Genomic DNA, 26,912 nt, shown 5'->3' on the forward strand with positions numbered 1-26,912 from the left:
GTAGCTGAAATGAAGAGAAAAATAAGATTTTCTTTATCCTAAAAAACTGCTATTGCATTTCCTTCACCCCACTAGCTATTTTAACATAAAAAATTGCAAAGAAGATGGCCTAATTATAGTAATCTGTGCAGGAAGTGTTATGTATCTGTGACAGGAGATAATACAATCTATATTGCAATGTTTCTTAATAATTTAAGAAAACGTGTTGCCTGTTATGCCCATGAGTTCAACGTGTCTCAGATCTCCTGAGCTGTGCTCTGGGGAGGGGGCATGGATGGCTACCTGCCTCTTTTCTACTAGAGGAGCCAGCCATCCCGGCATAAAGTTAGAGCAGCCTTGTGGTCACGGGAGCACAGCATTTCTCGCGACAGTCCCACCTGCACCCACGCTGGAGTGGGGGGCAGAAACGGGTGGCATAGAACCAGTTATGACACCACCAAGGAATTTTTCTTTTGGAAAGAGAATCCCCAGTCACCCGGAAGCAGCGAGAATATTAACCTTTTTCTCCCCAACTTTGCCTAGAAACCAGTGATGTCTACTTGGGGAAAATTCTTCAGAAAACAATTTAAGGCAGGATTTACTTTCCCAACAAAGTTTCTGCTTCTGTTTTTTAAACAACCTTTCAGTGACCATGATCAAAGAGACCTGTGGGTCATTCCCCTCCAGAAGGCTACCTAGAGATTGTTTCGGGATACTCCAGGTTTAAGTAGTACTAGGTGTATCCTGGGTAAAGTAAGTTCCAGGGCAAAGAGATGGCTGGGGAGGGGGCCTATGGCTGGAATGGAGCAGGCATTAAATAAATAAACTTACATTGCCTTTTTAATTAATTTTTCTTGTTAATTACACTTGTGGGGGGAGGTGAGAGCTGCAATCTTCCTTAGGAGGAGATGTGGAGACACAGGAGTTGCTACTGAGTAGGGTTAGCGGTGGCCATCTTTACAGTGGGCATTTTGGGTAGGGGAAGTTGTGAAGACAGTAACCAAGGTGGAAGCATTTGAGAAACGACTCTATGTTTACTATGTCTGCAACCATAAAGTTCCTATGCAAATCCCTACGCTTGGACCGGCTGCCCTGTGTCAGTCAGAGTGCAGGGATTTGCATGTTGCACGGTTGTTGCGAGAACACACAGCTTGGAGGGTCAGAAGATAGAGAGAGTCACTGTGCTCTGACTTTCTGAGCAAAGGGCTGCAATGGAATGGCCTCAGCAATATGCCACAGATAGGGGCCCTTAGCCAATCTGGGGAAGAGCTTTTATAATGAAAATGAGGGGGGAAGTTATGTTGGGATGGCAGGTTTTGAATAACAGAATGAACAGCAATGTTTTATATGCTCCCCTAGATTATCACCATCACCCTGCCCCCTTCCCTACAGGCCTCTGTGATAGTGATACATGGCAGCAAGATAGATCATAGCATTAGAGAAAGCCACTCAGGAACAGTTCTCCTGTCTTATGACCTGATCACATGTTGGGATCTGCTACCGTGAACCCCTTTGGGGGTCCCTATTTGATTTCAGGGGAATTCTGCCTGAGCACCGAGGTCTGTGCTAGCATGACCCAGTCAGAATCAGAACCGTGATCAGCATTTATACCTCTGGGGGCAAATTGCGGTCATCCTTCTTAGTGAATTAGAATCAGTTGCTGTCAGTAACGGAATAGTTCTCCCCGGTTTTATATGAGATGGAAGTCCGTTTACTTAGTCTCAGCCACTCTGTATTAAAGTCACACCAGAGGGGAAATGTCTGTTAGAGAACTGACAATGGCTTTGCAACAATTGCATGCTGGAAATAATTCAGAGCCACTCTTTGGTGACTGCTTCAATCACAACACACTCTTTGTATTCTTGGGAGCTAAGCAATTACCTTGTTACAGATCATGGAACATGCAGTGTTTTAAAGAAGATAATTATAGGAGACTTCGATGGGATTGAAAGTGAGAGGCAGAAGTGAAGCAAGGAGCTTTTGGAAAGGGTGCCAAGAGCGTAGGGTTCATTTGAGGTTTATCCAGAGGTGGCCTGAATAATTTAGTTGCATGTTATGTACTGTTCATTGTTTGAGGCCTATGTTAAGCAGTTGCTGCACACTTCTGCAGTGTACATCTGGCCACAAATGCTCTTTAGTAATTCTGCACAGTCATCTCTCTAAAGCCATCTATGCACTGAACGTGGCCAGGATGGTTTTAGAAAACAACAGGAAAAAACAACATGAGGAAATCTTAAAATGCTCAAGAAAAGTTCAGAGCATGCCTTTAAAAATGATCTCACTGGTATAAAAATAATAAGAAATTATTTCTTTACAGTACTGGCATTTACACAGCTACTCTTTCATGAAAGAAAAACCAGCCTAGATTTCGGACACACCTTCAATAGGTTCCTCTATATTCAGGGCTATAAAAAGGCACAGCCATGTGGGACTACACACCTCACAACGTCTTTTAAGAGAACCCTGGCAAGCGGTACTCCTCCTTAAACCATGCTGGTGCACTCGATGCTAACCACAGAAATCTTGACCCTGATGCTCTGAGTCAATGGGATTCCTGGCAGACTCAATGGGTGGGATGGTATGAGGCTCTGACCCTGAATGACTGATGAGCATTTCTCATTTATTAATATATGACAGCATGTTTCCCTTCTTTTTGCTCCTGCTGCATCCTTGTTTCATTCAGTTAAGGGCAGCCTATGAGAGAAATCCTGCATTCCTTACATGCTCAAAACTCTCACCAACCTCCCTCTGCAAGCCATGAACTAGGACCGCAGGGTTTGGCTCCCCCTAGATTTAACTCAGTTTAATATTATGATCTATCAAGACTAGCTTCAGCTGATTAATTACTCATTATTATTACCTGGCCTCATCCTGCAAGGTGCCAAGTGCCCTCCGAGTTTATTGCCTTCGACAAGCCCCTAAAAATGTGCAACTGGTGCTCAGAGCTTTGCTGGATCAGGCCCACGTTGGATAACGAGGGCCCAGTTTTCATGACTGGCCATTAGTTGGGGATGTCTCCATTTCTGGGTCTCCCACCTGAGACACACTGAACCCGATGCCTCAGAAGTGCTGACCATCTGCAGCTCCCGCTGACTTTGGTCGGAGTTGTGAGCACTCGGGCCAGGGGCGTCTCAGGGTGGAGCCCAGAACAGAGGTTTCCTAGAATTACAGGCCACATTTGAAAGCATGGCCTTTGGTTCCTTGAAGGGAAACCCAGTCCATGTAGGGTGAGGAACAGCATTTTATTTCTTTTCGTTTTAGAACAACTGACATCTTCAAAAACATCTATCTAAGCAGACTCCCGCACTTTGATAACACTGATTTGCCTGCATTGTGACATGATGTGGACAACTTGGAGAGCATCCAGAAAAGAGCCACAAAAATTACAAGAACTTAGAAAACAAAGGTTGAAAAAAAATTGGGCATGTTTAGTCAAGAGAAAAGACGACAGAGGTCGGGGGACCTGATAACCCTCTTCAAATATGTAAAAGGCTGTTTTAAAGGTGGCTATCAGTTGTTCTCCACGTCAGCCAGCGGAAGGATAAGAAATAATTGGCTTAATCTTCAGCAAGGAAGATTTAGGTTAGCTATTAGAGAAAACTTTCTAATTATAATGACTTAAGCACTGGAACAGGTTATCTAGGGAAGCTGGTTGTTTTTAAGAGCAGGTTGGAAACATATCTGTCAGGGATGGACTAGATCTACTGAATTCCTGCCTCAGCTTTGGGGGCCCGGAATAGATGACCTCCTGATGTTCCTTCCAGACCTATATTTCTATGATTCTATGGTATCTTTGGATTATTAAAATCAAAGGACACTAACTTCTGTTTATGTGGAAAATTGTTTAGAGGGAACCCCCCCGTATTTGGAACGTAGGAATTGCCATACTGGATCAGACCAGTCATCCATCTAGCCCAGTGTCAGGTCTCTGACAGCAGCCAGTAACACCTGCTTCAGAGGAAGATGAAAGAAACCCAGCGGAAAGCAGTAACAGAACAGCCTGCTTCCAGGAAAAGTTTCTGTCTGAACCCCATTAGTTAGATGATTGTCTATGAACTGAAGCAGCAGGTTTATACCTCTCCTAAAATTCTTGGTCTTCTTTTAATCCTTATTATCATCACTCTGGATTTTGTCGTTACCCATAGAAATATCCAATCCTTTTCTGAATCCTGCTAAGCTCTGGCATGCAATGATAACTTGTGGCAATTGGTTCTGCAGGCTAATTGTGTGGAAAAGAACTTCCTTTGCTATCTTTCATTTTAAATTCCCTTGTTCTTCTATTACAAAACTTTAGATAGAAGTTCTACCGACCTACCTTCTCTAAACCATTCATTATTAAAAACTAGGATAAGATTATTTAGGATAATGGTTTCCCTTAGTCTAGTGAACACTTGGAGGGAAATGGCTGCAAAACAATGAGGTTTTCACTGGGGCCAGCCTTGCAAAATGGTCATAAAAAATTACAATCATAGGCATAAAGTCTACTTGTTCACCCGTAACAGGATGCGAAGGAATAAACCTTTTTTTTTAGCTCTCTCATCCAAAATAAACAGACTTGCATGGGGGGGGAATATAATTTTGAAAGGCTGCTTTTAAGGCCCCATGCTGACACTCTGACTCCAGTAGCAAAATTACACCATGAGTAGCTCAAGGAGTAAGATGCTAGTCAACATGAATGAAGGGATCAGAATCTGATCCTTAGTTTTTGAGATATTAATAGTCTCCTTGAGATCACCTGAAATGATTTTAATCCACTATGATAGATGTGGAAGACAAGACTGTCTTTATCCAGTGGGTATAAATTTCATTTAATTTCAGCTAAAATTTCAACTAAAAGAAATAGGACAAGATTTTTTCCTTCACTAAATTCTGCAGTAGCTGAGATGCTGACCCTGTAGTCTTGGGGAAGGGTTAATAATAAGGAATTAACCACCACAGAAGTATTCCCATAGATTTAATTTGCCTCTTGCTACAAACTAGGGACATTTAAATTCCAAGTGGACTCAATAGGCCAGATTCTGATTTCCATCAGAGTGGTGTAAATCCGGGGTAATTCCATTGAAGACAGTGTAGCTATAGTGGTGTCAAGCCAGCGTGAATGAGATCACCATCCAGCATGATGTATTTAATTCAGCTTTCTAGGGCCTCTCCGGAGAGCCAGGTGCTTGACACGTTTTAAAACACAGAATTGTCTAACAGTATAAAATACACAGTATTGCGCTGAGCGTGCAATAAGAACACCCGGTACAGTAACTGCTGCGCTAAACCCACCACTGTCCTCCACCCTTTAACCTGCATCCTATGCAGATACCAGAGAGAAAGCGTTGCAGAATGCCAAGAAGATTAACAAATCCTTGTTGTACACACCAGCTTTGTCATAAACTCCCACTTGGCACTGAGGGCTTGATCCTGCAAGGCACTGAGCAACTCCTAGGCATGCAGTACCTCCAGACATAACTCAGCCTCTGCAGTTTCCTTGCCTACGGCAAATGGGCTGTTCGTTCGGTCCCTCTGAAGTGCTGCGCAAATGCCTGGAGCTTCTCTCTGGACAATAGGAGGACTAGAAGAATTCCTCTCTGAAATGTACCCTCCCCTTGCTCCACCCCATCTCCCTCCCCCAGCTCAGCCTGCCGCCTGCTGCTCAGCACTCACATCTATGCCTTCCTTGCCAGGTGGTCCAGGGAGTCCTCGTGGTCCAGGAGGGCCTCGTGGTCCTGCTCTCTGGGAGGGATGGGGAGAGAGAACGGAAGAAAAAACACACACAGTAGGTCACAGATCACAGCACGACTCCAGCTCCCCCTTGCTCTGCCACTTCTCTGTCCACGACAGGCTTAGAGGGAGCAAGGATCTTTCCAGGCTTATTTGCTAAGAATCTGAGCACATCCTTGGTGCTTACGTGAGACCCAATCCATCCCTGTTCAGAAGGGGCGGTTGATTGAATGGGAAGCTTACAGTGAATCATATCTGCCCATGCTTCACGAGTGGCTCTGAAACTGGTCCTAGTCACTTAGTTTAGAAACAGGCACAATCCCTCAGGGGAGCGAATTGAGTCATCTTAACAGGAGTTGGTCCCCCCCCCAACTCATCTTTCAGAGTAGACACAGAGAAAAGGAAAAGCTAAATTAGAGTAATCTGTGCATGCGGTTGCTATTAAAAGTGACATTCACATTCCGTATACTAGCAGTCGGCAGAAGAGATGGAGGTACATAATGTCTTCAGGGGAAAGTATGAAGGAAGGCACAGCTAAAGGGGTGAGACTTGAGTAATTGCCCATCTGAGCTAGACAGTGTGTGGAGGTTTAGCTCTTAGGGGTGTGGGAGAAGTGGGGATCCTATAAAGGTCTGCTTTGTGGAAAGAGCTCCAGAGAGTACCTGCAATGCAGCTTCAGGGAACAAAGGTTTCATTGTGGAACTAGTTCTGCTCACAGCAGTTGAGGGTCAGCTCAGAATTCCTGAGCCAAGCTGCAAAAATTCCTTCATTAATGCAATGAAAAATCCTCCCCCAGAGAATTTTCCTGAGCAATACACATTGGAAAGTTAACACCACTACAGGGACATTTGCCACGAATACATGTAGCTTCACCTGAATGAATAAGGATTAAATGTGTTTGTTCCTAAACATGTCTCAAAAACAGATCAACTTGCGGGGGGAGGAGGAGGAAGAAAAACCCTGAATGGGATGAAGAGGTGGAGCATCGGGGATTTTTATTTAGTGGGCAACTTTGTCCTTTCTAGTAAAACAAAAATATTTTTTCCCAAATCACCATTTTCTTCTCCTTTTCCTGAGGCTTTTCCAACATGGCTATAAACCAAACTATTAGGAGAATTCTTTTACACAAAAGTTAGAGTGGCAATTTCCATAATCACAGGACATGAACTAAACCCCTAACAGTAAACACTTCTGCTCTCACCGCTAGGCACCTAGCAAGGAATATACTCTCTCAGTTTTAGACATTAAACTTTCGATTTTAAATGAACAGCAATAATCTGGCCTGCTGTCATATGGTGCACATTTAATCCTGCTGCTTTGAGACCCTCTGATCTTTATGTATTTTTTCCATCAGTAGCTGGGATTTTTGGCCATTACAAGTAAAGGCACATTCTTACCTGAGCTGAGGATGTGGCTACTAGTTGAAAAAGAAAGAGCAGCCCAAGAGCTGAGAATCCAGCCATGGTCTCCACGCTCTGCCTCTCTTCAGCTCTTTAGTGAAACTAGTCCTTCTCTTCTCCTGGTTCCAATGGATCTCTCCTTCACCGCTCAGATCTCAGCTCCCAAATGAGCCCCTCCGTCTCCAGATAAACCTGAGTCTCCAGCTGGAGGGGGCAGAGCTCAGAAGCACAGGCAGGCGAGAGGGGCTGAGCTCAGAGAGAGACCAGGTTTCAGGGGGGGAAGGTGGGGAAAGGAGGAGGGGGGCCAAACTGCAGAGTGGCACATTCAGTTATGAAAGGAGGCACACATTCACCACACCGACAGACAGCTCAAGCCAACAGCAAACAGGGAGGGAACCTTTTTAAGAGAGGAAAGGCTGGACTTGCCTTAGCTAAATTGTCACTCAGACAGATAACCCTAAAGAGACAAAATTAAAATCCACCATCCCAAGACACAGACGTTACTTTGGTCTCGTCTAGGCCAGTGAAAAGTAGTTCACAATTCACTACCAACTTAGTACTTGATGGATGGAAGGTAACAAAAATGAAGACTTAATGTTTGTGGATTTTTATTTCTGTGGAATAAATGCAGAGATCACTATAAAGGCATGAGGTCAGTGCAGAGAATAGGGCTAGTATCTTTGCTTCATGAAATGCTTTATCAGCTCCAGATTTGTGTTCACCACCTGTGCTTTTTCTTGGATACTCAGAGCATCTGGTTGATTTTTGTGTGCGCGTGCACTGTATGTGACATTGAAGAGAGCCGGCATAGTGACGAGAAGAGCAAAGAAGAGGAATGTAGGAGAAACCCTGAGAAAGCCACAGAAAGCTGAAAAGATTAAAATAAAACTTGCCTTTGAAATATTTTTACTACAGGCGTGTGACACTGAGAAGATGACAACAATCCAAAAGTAGGTTATCTGAGATGTGAACACATTAGCAAGGCTTACAATCGGCTCCATGTTTCCCTTTACGTATTAATTCAAGATGATTTCATCCAAAGAAGGGGACAGTCTGTGAAAGTCGGGAAGTAGAGATGCACTGGGGAAAGACACTCATTGCGATCGAGGGGTCAGAGTTGCTTATTATGATGCAACTGCACTCTAGCTCTTTCCCCTTTTCGAATGAGAAGGGTGTGTGTATTCCTGGTGCAGAATGCAAGAGCCTGCCCACCTCTCCTTATTCCATCTGCCTACCAGAAAGTTGGTAGAAAGCACAGAGGAGGGAGCTGGGGACCTAGAGGTGGGGAAGGAGAAATGCAGACTTCTTCAAAAGCCGCGATCGTGCAGATCTCAGAAAGTAGATTCATGGCTTTTCTCTCCGCGCCTGCCCCCCATAAGAATGCACTAGTCTCCTAGCATGACTACTTGCTCTGTTACCCCAGAAAAGAAAGATACAAACATACAGTGACATTTGGCTCTAGTGCGGATGGTGGGGGGGAAAAATCTGTGCTTATTATTACAAATAGAGATAGTATCCCCCCCAACCCAACAAACTATAGCAAAAATGTTGTTTTCATTGTTCCATCAAACCATAATCTCCATTTGGGAAATGAATAGGCAGCAAGGGGCTGTGCTCCCAGTGAAATACACTGATTAGGTAAGCTGCCACGCTATACACCTGCTTCAGCATTTATTGAAGGTGTGGTTCATACACACCTTGCCATAAGCCCATCTGGAGTTGTCAAGAGGCCACCTGGATGGTCACCTCTGTTGCACAGCTCCAAGGACTCTAACCTCTCCCCTTGCTCCATGGTGTTTGTGGGGGGATAGTGCTTAAGGTACAACTATGGGCTGAATGACCTTGTAGCTATGGAGGGAACCCACAGGGAGTTAATACACCTCCAAGCTATACGAGCACCGATGCTGAACCACCTCCATAAGCAATTTATTCCAGGGCTTCACTACCTTGACAGGAAGTTTTTCCTAATGTCCAACCTAAACTGCCATTGCTGCAACTGAAGCCCATTGCTTCGTGTCCCAGCCCATGAAGTTAGAGAACATTTACCTCCCTCTTCCTTGTAACCTTTTATGTGCTTGAAAACATATGTCCCCCCTCAGTCTTCTCTTCTCCAGACTAAACAAACCATTTTTTCATCCTTCCTTCATAGGAAGTTTTCTAGACCTTTCATAATTTTTGTTGCTCTTCTCTGGACTTCCACCAATTTGTCCACATCTTTTCTGAAATGTGGCACCCAGAATTGGACACAATACTCCAGTTGAGATCCAATCGGCATGGGGTAAAGCGGAAGAATTACTTCTCATGTCTTGCTTACAATACTCCTGCTAATATATCCCAGAATGTCCCTTTTTTGCAGCAGTGTTACACTATTCACTTGTGTTTAGCGTGTGACAGTTCGCCATTCCCGACCACTGGGAGCTGCGGGTGGCCGTGCTTGCGGATGGTCAATGTAAACAAACTGTCTCACGGCCCACCAGTGGATTACCCTGATGGGCTGCAGCTTGCCCACCACTGATCTACGCTGTTATCTAAATCATTGATGAAGATATTGAACAGAACCAGAACTGATTTCTGCTTTTAAAATGGTTTCTGTGTGTAAAATATATATTCTATTATGCCCATTCCTGTAATAGCTGATGCTAATTACCTTAAAAGTCAATTGACAGGAATGGTACATTATAATAATCTAGAGCGACAGCCATAGAAAGTGGCATTTATCTAGGTATGGCTTCAGTTTCCACTATCATAAGTGAGCACCTTCCAAACACAAACATTTATCTTCACAACAACCCAGGATGGAGGAAAGCATTATCCCCATTTTACAGGTGTGGAACGGAGGCACACAGAGAAAAGCAACCTGCCCCAAAAGCCTGTGATAGTCTGGGAAATGAAGCCAGGTCTTCCTGAACCAGAAGACAATCCTTCCTTTTCCCTTCCCATGGAGCAGTAAAGATTATTATGCAGCATCAGTCAGCATCTGCATAAAAATTTTGTATACATTAATTACACACACTTATTTTGCAAGTTAAATTTACCATGCCACAAGTGAGAAGTAAAGAGATAATATTCCTGTCTTCATGGCAACTAGGAAAACTAATTTCAAGTCCATTAGAAAGAACACTTATAGAAGACAGGCATAGGTGCCAGGCTTCCTATCCTATAGACAGTTGCTTCTGGAGGATTCCTAGTTATGCACAGTTATGTTAGAGAGGACTGCTGATGCAGAAGTTGTATGCTTGGGAGAGCTGAATGAGAAAGAGAGGGGTAAAGTTTGTGTGTGTTTATAAGGAAAGGAACCATGAAAAGGAATGAATTAGGACAGATCTCACTGGATCAGCGAGACCAGAACCAAGTTTAAAATGCAGTAGATTACCCATAAAGAAGCTGCAGATCCCTCCCCATCAAGACTTTTTCAGATGTGCAACAGCCTGCAAGTTCCTCAAAACAGCCTCACAAGTGAGAACTTGGTAAAACACTCTTCTTCCTCCTCCTCTACATGTGAAAAATTAACACCCACAACTGGTTTGCATTAAAATCATAGTTTAATATACATTATACTGAGATCTCATTTAAAACTTGTTACATACATACAAGATACGCAAAGTGGGCCATGTATGAACACATCTAGTGAGAACTTTGTTACTTAAATAAAAAGACAGCTATAAAACTTTACAAAGACTTTCATAAAAAGCAATTTTTTCCCTGTGTTCTCTAAACACTGAAGGTCTTTAGTTAGTTTTACTGAATATTTAAACACAATTTGTTTTTCTTCTAGAGAAAAAGTACTTTAACAAATGGGTTTTTAAGGCCTTTACTGTGTATTACTATAAGCATATAAGCCCTGACTTCAACAAGACTACATGCATGCTTAGAGTTACACATGTGTGTAAATGCCAGGCTGGATCAGGGCATATAAGTTTTGAGCAGGCACGTCACAGATTAAATTCCAGAAGTGTTAAAGATTCTTTGCTTAACAGCTGGAGAGCGTTTTCCTCTACATGTTCTGATAGGATGGCTGACCTAACCTGCAGCAATGCTCTACAAAAACCAAATGGTATTTAAAAAACAAAAATAGAACCAGAGTTTAAGTGAACATCAAGTCCACTCTTTTCAGCAGCTGCCTTTCTTCCTTCTGCTTGGTGAAGCAGGTCCACTGCAGTAAATACCTTAATATTTTCTCCTACATATAGCATTACACTGTATGATGCTCCTTTATGCCAGCTGAATTCCGTACAAGGCTGATGTGCACATTATGAACATTAAGTGCAAGTTAGATAGTAGTAACAATAGATATTAAACACATTAGTGCTGGTCAGTAGGTGGCAGGGGCTGACAAGAGATTATTATGATGCCTCTGGTTAAAAAAATAAAACAAAAACCCTCAACAGTTTAACTCTTTCACAACTTAAAGATAGAGCTATGATCCCCGACAGTGCACATGACACGCTGCAGAACACACTTGGGACAGTCGGAGGCAGAATGCTATTGGCACAGCACTTGCCCAAACTGGAAATTAAAATCATCATGGATGAAAATCCACACTAGGGACAAGGGAAGAGTAGCCTGATGAAAAGTGCATTGACAGACCGTTAAAGGACTCACAACCAATGAAAAAAGTAGCATCTGGAAAACCATCAGGGCTCCACAGAGCAAGGAAAAGGGACTCCCAGGAGGGCAGAATTCTCTTTAAGCAATGCCTGAGTTGTATTTCCCCCCCTTTTCCTTTAAGAGACTGGTGGGTTTCCAGTCTCCCAGCAACCCTTGGAAGAAATGCATGAGTGGCTTGGACTAGGGCTAGATGGAATTAAACCCTCAACAGCCCTGCACATAGATTGGAGAAAAGCCCCGTTAAGGTTAATATTTGTCAAACATTTTGACTGCGTAGTTTAATCAATGACTCTCATATTCCAAACTAAATGCTTAAAATTAAGCTTACCCATGGAAAGGCATTTGCATTTTCCCCACACACGAAATTTCACTACCCTCACCCCTTTTGCAAGCAAATATCAGCAGAATGGGGGACCTTTGCCCTCAAGGAGCAGAAAAGCACCAGGCTTCAAGCAGAACAACCACTGCACAATCAAATTGGTGTCTCCTTACAAAACTGATTTCAACAGAGCCTCACCAAGATGAGCAACAGGGCCTCACACTGGCCTTTGCTAGGGAAACAGCAAATGTAAAAACTCCCCGTTGTTAGTGTGACAGTTTCCAAACTGCCGAAGAGGAATTACCTGGTTAAAAAAAAAAACAAAAAACTAGAAACCAGTTGGTTTATTCTACAAACATCTGTATTCTATGGATTAAAATCACTTATTAAATAAGAGCTTTACTCTTTCAAAGAGAAAAGCAGCTTTGTTTTCTTCTTTAATACACATACCAAAAAAGAGGTGAAGAGGGGAAATTCTTGCACATAGTCCAGCATGTCAGATACAAATGGGAACAGGAAGAGGTCAGGGGCTCTTCCCTACGTAGTTGACCAAGCAGATTTTTTCTAGTTAAGACAATCAGAGGGGAGGGGAGGGACTGAGTTAGTTCTGGATTGTTTTAAAAGAGACTTTTTCCATCTGCCTTTGGAGTCTGAATCGCTGTTCCATGCTCCTTGAATTCAGGACGTCACTGTCCTTCCTCCTCCCCTGGCTCTGGTGCTATCGCAATGGCTTTTCCACGCTCTGCCATTGTCTGCTGATCATTCAGTTCTGCTGAATCCTCAAAGTGATCCATTTTTTGTGCTATGTCCCTAACACTGACTTTTTCAAGATAAGATGCCACCACGCTCTGCTGAAGACCCTCTTGGCTCTGGTTCTTGTCTGGGGTTTTTGTTTCCCCTCTTGCATTGACACCGTCTGCCCTTTCTTTCTGTTCTCTGTTATCTACCTGGCTTTCACTTACCGTTAGAGCTTCATTACATTGATGCCCCTCGTTTTGTATTTCTGAATTTGCTTCACGTAGCACTGAGCCACTGCCTGCCAGAGAAGACAAGCCAGGCTCATTAGTCTCAGAACCAGGCAATGAATTCACATTTGCACCTTCAGCACCATTCTCAGTTTTAACACTAATTTCTTCCACAACCTTGTCTTCCTCACTAACTTCTCCTTTCTCAGCCCCACAGCCCCTGGCCCCTGGCTTTGTTGCCTGGACGTTGCAGGTAGTGGTGTCAGCATCCAGGCTTATTGCCACATTTACGGTACTGTTTTCTGGCATTACCTCATCAACTTTCCTTCTTTTTACAGGTGCATCAGAGGACTCAGACGCCTTTAAGTCTTCACTACTGACATCGCCTTCTTCAGTTGTTACTTGGTCACCCTTTTCTGGCAATGCTGGATGAGTCTCCGTGGTCTCTTGGTTGATAGCAAATTCCCCGAGGTTATAAGAGATCTTCTCAATATCAGTGGGACTTTTCAATAGCCCTGTGCACTTACCAGTTAATCTGCTCATTTCAAGCTTTCTTTTCTTGCTTTCCTTTAGGCATTCACTCTCTGCTCCATGCCCCATGCCCACAAGATCCTCACTCAGAACCTTCTCTTCTAGCTGGGGAAGTGAGGGTTCTTTCTCTTCTACGTTGTCTCCTCGTTCTGCAACGTACATGGCACCACGCTTACTTTGCTCCTCTGAGGTACATTCATCAGTCATCTTGTTAGTTTTGGAGTATGCAGCATCTCCAACTTTCTCCTCCCTGTTTGGAGGATTGGTTTCATTCTTTCCCACTGCTTCTTTATCTTGGATGGATTCCCTCTCTTCCTCAGCCTTTTGGCAGTGCTGAGACTTTAAAGGAGGTTTATATTTCTGGAGTTTCTTATGAGGCCCCCATGCAAACCTATTCTGAGGTTTAAAGTGCATCCATGCATAGTGTATCAGTTCCCTTCGCTTCTGCTTGTTTCTGATGGTGAAGATGAAGTAATCCAAGGCACTTCTCTTAACGTTTGGGAGTGTTTGGTAAACAAGCGTCTCTGTTAGGAAAAACTTAACCAGGCATACTTGATAGTGTTCATACCCCATCTCTCCCAGACACTTCAAAATACGAGTTATCCGCAAATTGTTGTGACTAAACCTGAGACACAGACAGGAAAAAAAAAAAAGAACTGAAGACAGTGAAACGGGAAAAGGACATCGTTACATGAAAGCAGTACAGTTCAGAGTCCCACCCGAACCCAGACAGGTATCTTAAAAGTAAACATGCTGAATGCTGTTAACTACAAATAAGTCTTTACTGGAATCTTTAAGGGTAGATCACGTTTAAGCCAGCCTATTTTAAAAAGCACCTACTGCTGTAATATCTAGCCTATCTGTTCTGGCTTTCAATAGCGTTATCCCATCCTTGTCTCGATGTTCCAGTTAACGCTGTAGCAGAGATTAAAGGATATCCGAATTCCAGAACAGGGGGTGGCTTCCCCACTGCCATCACTGATGTGCAGTTCAAACTACAAAGATATGTACTGGAAAAGGGATTTGATATCGCCAATCGATGTATGACAATAATACCTACAACCCTACTTTGCTTTTAAGTAACACCTTTTATCCAAGGACCTGAAAGCATTTCGCAGGCATTGAGGCAGCCTTATAAACACTGTAGGAAGCATAGGAAATTATTCTTACTTTATAGCTATGTAAATGACAGAGGTTAAGTGGCTTGTCCAAGCTCACACATAGCAAGTCATGCTCACTGCCAACAACAGAACTTGGAGTCCGAACTCCAAGTTCCCAGCTGTAACTAGGGATCTTCACTCTTCATTCCTGTGATCATTTTGTTTTCAAAACTGAACTTTAGACACTTCTCAGCATGTCTTAAAAGAAGTAATCCCTGCCGTATACTGAGCTATTGGTGAAAATTGTTCCAGTGGATTTCAGAGACTACAGCTGCTTGAGGCCTATTTCACTGAAGAGTAAACTTGGTGTGAGGCACAAACTCCAAGGCCGCAAATATCAGAGTCTCTAAGCCTGTATTACAGCCTTACGGAGACTCAGATGGACACCCACCTTTTGGTTAGTAATGCCAAAGCAGTTAACACACAATACACACGTGGCTTACAGTGGGACAGCTGTGGCCTAAGCAGTTCAAGTAATTTAAAATATGAAAGATGCTGACAGGCCTCCCAAGCTATAGTCAGAGGCGAAGCCAAAATAAGGACACCTAAACTCTTGGCTAGTTGGCTCCTAGTTCTGTGGTCAGATCACTCTACTTCTGTAACACAGAAAACCTTTGTATCTCAGTACACAATTAATTCCTTTGGTTTCATTTGATTTTTCTTTCGCAAGAGTGAGGAATAAAAGCCAAAATGTAAATGGGACTCACCGATCAAGGTTGCGAAATCTCTGACACCAGTTTTCTGCTCTTTGCACTTCTCCTGTTCCTTGATCTATCAAGTTTATTCCATAAAAACCCAGCATGAGTTTGTAAGCTCTAATGAATCTTTGCATAACTTCCTTGGATTTCTTAAAGGCCTGAAATGCACAAAAGACTCCAAATTTGCACGTATGGCAACTCAAAAAGATTTTAAACTATCTGCATCAGTTATTTAAGAGGTCTTTCAGTTATACCCAATGCTTATAAATGGCTACTGTGTAAAGAGACACATTTGGGATCTTCATTGGTTATTTCTTGCTTATATCCACAAACCTATAATTTATTTCTGAGGACATTTGAGGAGCAAAAAGATCATCAAAAGCTGCATTTAACAGTCATTGGAGCTGGCTCCATTATGGTGGGGAAGGAAATGGAGCAACCTTACAAAGTATAGGACAAAAATTTATCTAGTTGAACCCCCAATGACTTTCAAGTATAAAAGGTTTGAAATAAAAAAAAAAAAGGGTCACACCTGAATTTCTTTACATGTGAGAGGCTTTGCACGCCAGTTCATTCCACGTTCACGCAAAGGAAACAACCTGAAGGGAAAGAAGATTTGACAATTAGATAAAATAGAGATCACATTCAACCCAGCACACATGTTCCTTAAAAATATGTTAACAGAAAGGTCTCCAAGGCTGTAGATGCCAAATACAGCCCTCTTCGAGAGGACATAACGTCATGGAACACAGAAGGAGTTTAGTCTGTAACAGCCTAAATCACACAGCGAAAAGTCACTATACATACTTGTACTATTAGCAGTCTTAATTGTTTATCTGTCTGGGTATTTCTAACTTAACCATCACCACAATATCTTTGCTCAGTAGCTGGTTTCTAGACATATTGCAGCTGGGGACTGAAGACTACTGACAGAGCTGCAAGGGAAATCTTTGCCTTCAATATACCCAACCCTCTTGTTACTTTCACAGGGAAGTAACTGACTAAAATAAATCTCACAAATTTAGAACACAAGAGGGGCTCAAGGTTTTCTGAGAAGCCAGCCACAGCAGCTCTGAATCAGCGAATTCTTTGAGACAGACATCAGAAGAGAATCATTCTAAGAGACATCTCCTTTTGTAATAATTATTTACCATTGTATATAAGAATGATTTTCTTCCAGAGTCTTGTAATCCTCTTGCCAAGCTTCAAGGAGCTCATCAATAAGTAAGCCTAGGTGAAAAAAGAGTGGGAGGTCAGAGAAGAAACTGTAGCAAATTAGCATGTGTAAAGTTAACCGATTGTCCAGGAGATGGGATATAGTTACAGAAAACAGGATCTGCCTCACTGTCTCCAAAAGAGGTCAGGGTAACCTACATAAAAAGAGCACTTTCAATAAAATGACAACCTAATGTCCTTTCCAAGGGGCCCTAACAGAGTTATGTTTTGAACAGCGTAGGTTTCTGCATACACTGGAGTGCAGGCTTTAAGGAAACGCTATTCCTGAGAAAGAGTCCAATTCTGCATTTCTTTGCACAGTCAAATACCTGCATATTGACAGATTATTTTCTAACAAGCCAAGCACTGTAAAACCCAGAAAAAGTAAAAGCCAGGCTAGTGTTGTGATCTGCTATCACACAACAGATGAGGGATAGTCTCCCCAGAATGGGTCTGCCACTACTTTAGGCCTGACCTTGCAATGACTCAAGTATGTCCTACAAGATAGTGAACATCTTCAACTTCTACTAAAGACACTGAAGCTCAGCACTTTTCAAGATCAAGCCCTATGAAGGGGACAGAAGCCTTCTAGTACTGTTAGAGAGCCTCATAGTCTTGAACGAAGACCGATATCCCAGAGAGCACCATAGCTGGATCTGGAAGGACCCCAGAAAAACAGCATCCAGACTTTACAGATGCTTACGTCAGTTTAAACACTCATCTCACTTCCTAGTTTAAGATCAGTGATGGAATGTTACTTTTTCCTTTCGGATAGCAGCTCTCGTCATTTCACTTTTGCATATGCCTTAAGTGAAGGCCCCTTGGAGTGAAAATTCAGCACACAGGGAATGGGCATGAGGGAGAGCTGGATGGCTAAACACTCATCTAGAGAGCTGAACGTTCACACCCACAGCTCAGCAACAGATTCTCATCCAAAGCTGTGAAGTTAGCACGAGTGTGGGTCTAAAGGCATTAATGTGCTGCAGTGGGAAAGTGCCAAGCGGAAAACATTTTTAACTGGGTTGCCAGAACGGCAAATATACTAAACTACTACAGAGGGGCCCCACCAGGTATTCTGCCTGCCCCAATCAGTTAATCTTTTAAAAAGCAAAGAGCCTTTCAAACTGCAGTTACAAACCGAAAACTTTGAAGTGAATTAGGGTGAAGAACTACTACACATGCCACAGAGCGAAAGAAAGGAAAGAACAATGAGCCAGCAATCGGCCGCATTCTGCAATTTGAACGGGAAACCCTGATTTACAGGTATTTGTGCATCCTGTAGCTAAGACAGCACAGGGCAGAGCTCTGGCAGACTGAACACAGGACTGGGAATCAGGAGAGCTGGATTCTATTCCTTCCACTCACTCACCAGGACACCTTGCAAGCTCACGTGCATTACAACTGCACATACAGGAGGTCCAGGTCAGATACGTACCGCGAGGCAAAAAGTGAATTTCGTTTTTGTAAAAACTTAAATTCCACATCTCCTCCTCTTCAGGATCAGGTTCCCTTTCTTTCAAACCCTTCAGAAGAGAGGCAAATTAACAAGCAGCAATGAATTAAAACACGTACATAATGATCTTCTCCATAGTTCTTAACTGTTGGTAGTAAGGCTACCAAGTCTGAGACCAGCAGTTGGGAGCTAACAGCTCGTTTCTGAGCCAGCAGGATGTAGTGAGTACATACCAGTACCCACTACATTGGTTAGGAGAAGCGAATTACTTTATCATTATTTTAATATTCCTCATCAATCTACCAACTTAAGGGTGATCAAATGACATCAACCAAGCGCCCCTTGCGTCTAGCATGAAAAGAGAAAAAAAACATGGAAGACAGGAAGTTCATAAATCTCCAGCCTGTACCGGATAACAATGCCTGTATCTCTGCATATCTTTTGCGGCTGTCCAGTTGCGTCCAGTCGAGAACTGAAGGGAAGAGGAAAGAGACAAATCAGAGATCCAGAAAAAAGCTTCCCAACAGAAAACGCTGTCTTGCCATGTTCCTTCTTGAAGAGTTGGTGACTAATGATGCTGTAAATGCTGTTCTGACTAACGTGAGAAAGTCTGGCTAACCTCAGCCTCTCCTGCAAATATTTCCCCTTGCCCCCCATTAATATCATCCACAACGTTCTGAATTCTCATCTCCCCTGGCAGACCAGCTGAGGAGACACTTATGCTTCAGCACCCATTCTATTATTCTGATTGTTTCATTGCATCCCTGAAGGTACCTTCAGGCTAAGACAGCTTGACGTCATCTCCTTTATTAACTCAGCTTTTCCTTCCTTCCCGGCCTAATTAACCAGGGTCAGATGGTTTGATTGTATGAACTTCTGCAGAGTTTGTATTTGTCTTTTACCCTCGGGACTGGAATCTTCCTACCTGCCCTCGGGAGAGAAGTGATCAAACCCCACAAATCTTACCCTTGGACAGTAGGAAGGACAATGCTAACTGGAACGAGGCCCAAATATCGATTATCTTAGTCTTCGCTAAGATAAAAGGTGCGGGGTTTCTTAAAGACATGTTAGAGTCTGGTCTATACTAAGACTTTAAAAGGTATGTTGTATTTTTCCCACATTAGATGGTCAAGGAAGCCCTACATAATAAAAAACAAATTTCCTTGTTAATGTTAAGTTTTTAAAAGGCATAAGATCACTTAAAAAAAAAAGACACCTTTTATTGTAGCCTAGACAGGGTCCACAATTGAAGTCCAGAACTCATCTCTGCACATTTTCCAGGAGCAAAAGGGATACTTAGACCCAACTGCAAAATATTTAGGTGGTCACTCCCTTAGATTAATACTAAACTGAACTCTTCCACAGCTTAGAGTGGAAGAGAAGAAGCTGTGCATCTAGCAAGCAGCAATGCTGGTTTATGTAAGATAACATAGCCAGGAGTGAAGTGAGTTTTTTAAATATATTCCCCATCACCATCACCTATATCTTTCCAAACAGGCAAACATTGTTTTAATCCTACCTCAAAACCTCTATAACCAATTGATGAGGCAGCTGGTCTTCTTTGCTCCTAAACAAAATAAAATAATACTTTAACAAGAGACTTAGGGCGACATTATTGAAATCAAACTTCAGTTATATTTTAAAAGAAAAATACCGTTCACTCATCATCAAGAACTAAGACACCCCAATAACGTTTTACTTCTTTCAAGTCAGTCACTTCAGTGACAAGTTCTATTAGTTATGAAGTTACGTTGTTTATACTTCACATCAGTATTAAAAAACCCACTGACAGTTGCCACCTGATTCTTTTCTCCGTTAAACTGATGCAAAATCAGGAGCAAATCTGCTAAAGTCAATGAAATTATACCCTGGGGTAAAGCAGCTCAAGTGAAAGGAGAATCAGACCCTAGAAGTCTAAGACGTGTTTATGAATTTAATAGTGTTTAGACAGAAATCACTGGCTAAAGCTTCACTTTCTCCTTGCCAGCATCACATGGAAGTGGGAGTTAGGAGAGTGACATTAAATAACTGACTTTAAAAAAAAAAGGGGGGCAAATTATCCTTTATTTTTTAAACGTGGATTGTGTTTATACAAACCTCATTGACAGAACTGCCATTAAAATATGCAAGAAGCAGAAAGACGCAGATAGGACTCATGCAGGGTGCTGGGCACTCTGGCCGCAATCCATCAAGACACTTCAGCACATGGTCTAACCTTAAGTGCCTGGAAAGTCCCACTGATTTCAACCAGACTACTTGTGCAGAAAGGGCCTGATCCAAAGATTTCTGAAGTTAATGGGAATCTTTCCATCAGCTTCAACAGATTTGGGACCAGGCCTCAAAGTGGGTGGGTGAGATTCTGTGGCCTGCATTGTGCAGGCGATCAGACTAGAAGATCATAATGGTCCCTTCTGACCTTAATATCTATGAACCTATGCTTGGCTGGATCTGGCCCCTGGTGCTCAGCACTTTCAAGAAGCACAAACTCCCAATTTTTTTTGTAACTATCTGACCATTATAATTTCCTCCTTCTGTCTGGGAAACAGAGACTTTCCTGCGAATAGTTAAATATTGATCAGCGTCCATTACATTATTTAGGGGGTGTCATAAATATAAAGGGAAGGGTAAACCCCTTTGAAATCCCTCCTGGCCAGGGGAAAGCTCCTCTCACCTGTAAAGGGTTAAGAAGCTAAAAGTAACCTCGCTGGCACCTGACCAAAATGACCAATGAGGAGACAAGATACTTTCAAAAGCTGGGAGGAGAGAGAGAAACAAAGGGTTTGTGTGTCTGTCTGTAGTCGTCTTGGCCGGGGACAGAACAGGAATGGAGTCTTAGAACTTTTAGTAAGTAATCTAGCTAGGTATGTGTTAGATTATGATTTCTTTAAATGGCTGAGAAAAGAATTGTGCTGAATAGAATAACTATTTCTGTCTGTGTATCTTTTTTGTAACTTAAGGTTTTGCCTAGAGGGGTTCTCTATGTTTTTGAATCTAATTACCCTGTAAGATATATACCATCCTGATTTTACAGGGGGGATTTCTTTATTTCTATTTACTTCTATTTTTTATTAAAAGTCTTCTTGTAAAACACTGAATGCTTTTTCATTGTTCTCAGATCCAAGGGTTTGGGTCTGTGGTCACCTATGCAAATTGGTGAGGCTTTTTATCCAACATTTCCCAGGAAAGGGGGAGTGCAAGTGTTGGGAGGATTGTTCATTGTTCTTAAGATCGAAGGGTCTGGGTCTGTAGTCACCTAGGCAAATTGGTGAGGCTTTTTACCAAACCTTGTCCAGGAAGTGGGGTGCAAGGTTTTGGGAAGTATTTTGGGGGGAAGGACGCGTCCAAACAGCTCTTCCCCAGTAACCAGTATTAGTTTGGTGGTGGTAGCGGCCATTCCAAGGATAACGGGGGTAATATTTTGTACCTTGGGGAAGTTTTGACCTAAGCTGGTAAAGATAAGCTTAGGAGGTTTTTCATGCAGGTCCCCACATCTGTACCCTAGAGTTCAGAGTGGGGGAGGAACCTTGACATGGTGGCACAGTGGTGGGATTAACCTGAAATCATTTTGAGATCCAGTTGAGATTTTTTGAACTAGAAATACAGATTTTAAAAAGGAATTTTTAGGAAGTCCAGAAGGCAGCTTTGAAACTGAAAGCAGCTTGGTTTCTCTCTGCTTTGTGGCCAAGCAGAGACAAAAGGGGATTATCTTGTGAATTGCAGGTTTTCTTGCCTGGAGGCAGGGTACTTAACTCCTGCAGGGAAATTCACAGTCTTCCAACCCAGAGGTTTTTTTTTTTTCTTTTCTTCCTAAAAGTAAATAGGGGGTGTGTGCTCTACCCATTTGCCTGGAGACAAAAGTGGCAGGGTTTTTTTTTTTAGGATTTTGATTTTTTTTTTGTTTTACAAGGAGCACAGGTTTGAAAAGAAATTTTCCTCCCCCACTCTGAACTCTAGGGTACAGATGTGGGGACCTGCATGAAAAACCTCCTAAGCTTATCTTTACCAGCTTAGGTCAAAACTTCCCCAAGGTACAAAATATTACCCCCGTTATCCTTGGAATGGCCGCTACCACCACCAAACTAATACTGGTTACTGGGGAAGAGCTGTTTGGACGCGTCCTTCCCCCCAAAATACTTCCCAAAACCTTGCACCCCACTTCCTGGACAAGGTTTGGTAAAAAGCCTCACCAATTTGCCTAGGTGACTACAGACCCAGACCCTTCGATCTTAAGAACAATGAACAATCCTCCCAACACTTGCACTCCCCCTTTCCTGGGAAATGTTGGATAAAAAGCCTCACCAATTTGCATAGGTGACCACAGACCCAAACCCTTGGATCTGAGAACAATGAAAAAGCATTCAGTGTTTTACAAGAAGACTTTTAATAAAAAATAGAAGTAAATAGAAATAAAGAAATCCCCCCTGTAAAATCAGGATGGTATATATCTTACAGGGTAATTAGATTCAAAAACATAGAGAACCCCTCTAGGCAAAACCTTAAGTTACAAAAAAGATACACAGACAGAAATAGTTATTCTATTCAGCACAATTCTTTTCTCAGCCATTTAAAGAAATCATAATCTAACACATACCTAGCTAGATTACTTACTAAAAGTTCTAAGACTCCATTCCTGTTCTGTCCCCGGCCAAGACGACTACAGACAGACACACAAACCCTTTGTTTCTCTCTCTCCTCCCAGCTTTTGAAAGTATCTTGTCTCCTCATTGGTCATTTTGGTCAGGTGCCAGCGAGGTTACTTTTAGCTTCTTAACCCTTTACAGGTGAGAGGAGCTTTCCCCTGGCCAGGAGGGATTTCAAAGGGGTTTACCCTTCCCTTTATATTTATGACAGGGGGAATAAGATTATGTATCAAATGGTTTGTAGTCAAGAGATTTCTCTGTCCAGTCTCATTGATTTTTAATAATAAAAACACTTAGTATCTATCTTCCAGGTGTTGTACACACTTCTGTCTTAGACACCTTTGGAGGAAGGGTTTCCCACAGAATAAAGACATAAATAATTTAAAAAAAAAATCTTGAACATTTACACAGACTTCCCCATAATGCAACGAAAAGGGGGCTAAATAAATATTTAAAATAAACAGATTGCAAATTAGATAAGCATTATTCCCATTTTACAGGCGATGAAACTGACAGACAAGTGAAGGGACTTGTCCAAGGCCAGTCAATGGAAGGACCAGGATAAGAACTCAAATTCCTGATGCTCACTCCAACTGGCCATCCTGGATAGCCAATACCAAGGTCTTAAGCCATGTAATGATATATTGACTTATATACATACAATGATTTGGGTTTCATTTGTTTTTAAATCCTGTGAAGTTTTAATCTGAAGCATAAGTGGTTTTGCATATTGCAAGAGGCTCTGTTAGGAAGAGAAATGTGCATTTAGCTAGGGAGGTCAGTACAGTTGTTTCTTAGGATATAAACAGAGATCGGGATTTCGCCCTATGAAATCCATCTACAATCTTGACTATATGATGTTCGAAATCCAGGAGTGAAATCCTGACTCCTCTGAGGTCAATAGGAATTTTGCTATTGATTTCACTGGGACCAGGATTTCACCCCAACTGTCTTATTTGCGTTTCAGACTCTTCTGCTATTAAGCTATTTTTGGCATGTGTGTCCATCCAGCATCCCAACCCATTACACTATTGCATGAAGTGTGTGAGAAAAGTAGAGAACAAAGCTGGAGGAGGGTAGAGTGATGTGAACAAGAGCTAGCAACCAGTGGCAAGAAAGAAAGGAAGGTGCAGATAACCGCAAGACTCGTGTAAAGAGAATGTGGCCAGCATTCTAGGAAGAGTAGCCTAAGCAAACAGAGGTTTCATCCTCACAAAATTATTTGAGGATGGGACAATGCAAGGTCAGTTTTGTTGTTAGAGAGGGAAGTTGGTGCAACGGAACACGAAGCCTGCTACTCTACAGTAAAATAAGCAGGTGTTTAAAAAATTAGAACAAAACCCAAGATTTTTATTACAAAAAAATGCATATTGTTTTATAGGGGAAGATAAATGTGATAAAAATTATCTGAAAACATGTCCACGGCTATTTCCAGTTATGAACAAACAGCGTTTTTATAATGATGTACAAAAGACATATGCGATTTAGGATTTGGTTGCAGCCCATTGTTCGAAAGTACTTATTTAAAATAAAATTAAAAAAAAAATCTCTAACCTGGGCATCTGAAAGATTAAGATGTGAAAGAACTTTCCTCAAAAACATATAGGTCGTCCTGAATAAACAATACCATCTAGACTGAAGAGAAAGGAATCTAAGTTAGTTTAATAGGAGCAAAAATAGGTACTTGTTTTGCAAACTGATCAGAGCTCTTTGCAGTTGTAGATGTGTGTAATATATGAATGGTGAGAAAACTGGTTTCTTTTTTGTATAAGAGTTCTCCCACTCTCCTCAAAGACTATTGCAGACTTTACTTGAGAGCGATGGGAATACATTTATAAAGGAAGAGTTAACATTTTTAGAAGCAGGGTGCTGATGTTTTGGGGGTAAGAAGCCTCAACGTCCCTTTAAAGCAGGCCTTGAAAAATCCATTCATTGGTGCTGAAAACTGGTTGTCTTTGCCTCCGCTTCCATTTAAACTATATACACTGTACAGCACCAGTTCGGCAAAGTTCTTCCACAAGGACACCCTTATCTCTGCACATGGCATTTCATGAAATACTACCGGCACTTGAGACTTAAAGTCCTGGAACCAGATTCTGCAAATGGATCTGCACAAGCAGAATCTCAGTGAAGACAACAGAACTCCATTGTGCTGCTGGGGTAGGCATGGGCAGATTCATTTACAGGATCTATATCTTAGTTTTGTTTGCAAACTTATTACTAAGTCTGTGCCCTTGAAGAATCAAGCATTATTTTGTGCTTTAAAATCAACATCAAAAAGCTGTTTTACTGAACAGCCCCAATGAGCTTCTACACATAATTTAAAAATATAACCTCCCTTAAAAAAAAAAGTGAATAACTAAGATGTGCAGCCTCCTAACCTTAAAATTGCATTGTCCTGAGTCACCAAAGTGAAACTGAACCCAAGGATTAGTTTCCTTTTCCCCAAGATAGGAGGAGTTAGATTAAAAAAAAAACAAACTAATGAGCTTTAAAGATTTTCTCTTTCATAAAAGAAAGACAAAAGCAAAACAAAAGATCTGTTTAAGTAGTATTCTGGGATTGTTATTAACACTCACTGATGAGGACAGTGAGAAACTTTACAAGAGACTTAAAGTACGGAGTTATCCAACACTAACATTTTACAGCATCAGAGTTAAATAATCACATTTTGCAGCCCCGTAAGGATTTTTTAAAGTGTTGTATGCCATTCACAGGTGGTCTTTTTCGGGTTCACTGCAGAACCATATCGCCACTTCTTTAAGTAGCTTTGTGAAAACCTAGTAAATTTTATTTCATTCTTAAAAGAGAAGAAACATTGCTTGACGGTACTTGATAATCTTAAGAGTAACGTCCCTTAGGGATACCAATAAAAGGTCACCCCCCAAAAAAAGAAACTGGCTGGAGCATTTACAGCAACAGAAGATTCTCAGTGTCAACAATTCTGAGCTATGATGTTAAAAAACAGAATTCATCATCATAGACTCAGGAAAGTGGAGTCAACTGAGTCTACAAGATGGAAAGTTGATTTATAACAAAATTATCCTGCTTACCCGGAATGCTGGGAAAGATATTCAGAAACAGCATGTGGCAATTTCATGAAGCTTTAGTGGAACATAAACCCACAGATGTTTATTTTAATTTTTCCATTGAGCTGTAACCCCACCAGCACACCCCTGCCCCGAATACCCACCTATTGCAAAATGCATTAGCAGTGAGCTTGTGTCCCCTTTCTTTGAGGCATCTGGAAATATGGTTCATTAAGATCATGGCAAAATAATATGCTAGTGATCCCATGAGGAGGGGGACATGGAACTCTCTGAAGCTACTTCAAGCTGCTCCTGTCCCTAGTTGCAAACACAGGAACTCGGCAGAAGAGGCTCCAAGACACTGTGGATCAGTTACCCATGTAACAACTTGTGTGTGACATTACACCGTGTGGAAGCTGTAGCTTTCGAAGCAGCAGAATAAATTATGCAACCTCAGATCGTAACACATTTAACAAACAGTAATGCAAAGTCGAAGAAAACTACTTAGCTGAAGAAAAACGTTTGCCTTGCAGTAGGGAGTTGGTGGAGATTTTGAAGTCAGACCATAGCTTGCTTAAAAGTGTGCGTGTGTAGTGGGGGGGAGGGGGAGAGATTATTTACCACTAACCTTTCAGGGCCAGGAGAAAGGCAGTTTGGAAGGAGAGGCAAATTAATATTTCTCCCCCACGTACACAGATCTTATACTGAGGGGCTCTCCCCTAACCCCAACTCCCCCGAGCACGCTGGAAGAATAACACCTCTCCCACCGCCCTGCCGAAATAACCCCCAGCCTCCCTACCAGGTCTCCCCACCTCTTTCACATACAGAAAGCCCAGTCAGAGGAGTCACCTGTACGCCGCTGGCCTGGTGGGAGACTCTCAACAACCCTGGCAAGGACTCCTCTTCCTCTCTGTCGGCTCGGGCCTCCTGCGGCTCCTTCCCCTCTTCTTCTTCTTCTTCTTCTTCCTCCTCCTCCTCCTCCTCGCTTTCCCAGGTGGAGTCGTACTCCCAGGAGCACCACTCTTTCTTCTCGCCATCCTCCAGCCCCCCGAACCTCATCCACGCCGCCATCAGGGCCCCCGGCTGACAGGAAAGGAAACCGAAAGAGGCGCTGCGTTAGCAGCTGGGAGGGGCAGGCTACAAAGCCAGCCACGTGAGTGGCCTTATTGACTTCCGGGAGGCGTGCGGCACAGCGGGCTCCGCCTC

The 26,912-nt window shown here is 42.4% G+C and overlaps 2 protein-coding genes across 3 annotated transcripts in view; both read right to left on the minus strand.

Moving 5' to 3' along the window:
* Positions 1-7,395, minus strand: part of COL9A3 (collagen type IX alpha 3 chain) — a 72,120-nt gene extending 64,725 nt beyond the window's left edge. Inside the window, exons 1-2 of the mRNA XM_084646037.1 lie at positions 7,086-7,395; positions 5,632-5,700 (exon numbers count right to left, since the gene is read on the minus strand). Coding sequence (XP_084502163.1) covers positions 5,632-5,700; positions 7,086-7,151 — 135 coding nt within the window. The 5' untranslated portion in view covers positions 7,152-7,395. The remainder of the gene's footprint in view (positions 1-5,631; positions 5,701-7,085) is intronic.
* A 3,257-nt stretch (positions 7,396-10,652) lies between these two features.
* On the minus strand, positions 10,653-26,829 carry OGFR (opioid growth factor receptor). 2 transcript variants are annotated; one of them, XM_084646284.1, is made up of 9 exons: positions 26,556-26,829; positions 24,232-24,312; positions 19,557-19,604; positions 18,447-18,509; positions 18,020-18,107; positions 16,521-16,599; positions 15,902-15,968; positions 15,379-15,527; positions 10,653-14,136 (listed from the first exon to the last, which is right to left on the minus strand). In XM_084646284.1, exons 1-9 carry the CDS (start codon positions 26,775-26,777, stop codon positions 12,702-12,704), a joined length of 2,232 nt encoding a protein of 743 aa, XP_084502410.1. In that variant the 5' UTR covers positions 26,778-26,829; the 3' UTR covers positions 10,653-12,701. The 2 variants fall into 2 exon arrangements, with proteins under 2 accessions (XP_084502410.1, XP_084502411.1); XM_084646285.1 differs by lacking the exon at positions 24,232-24,312 and having other exon boundaries at positions 26,556-26,828.
* Between the last annotated feature and the right edge of the window lie 83 nt (positions 26,830-26,912).

Source organism: Lepidochelys olivacea (assembly GCF_965140295.1).
Source record: "Lepidochelys olivacea isolate rLepOli2 genome assembly, chromosome: 13".
In the NCBI taxonomy this organism is placed as follows: domain Eukaryota; kingdom Metazoa; phylum Chordata; order Testudines; family Cheloniidae; genus Lepidochelys; species Lepidochelys olivacea.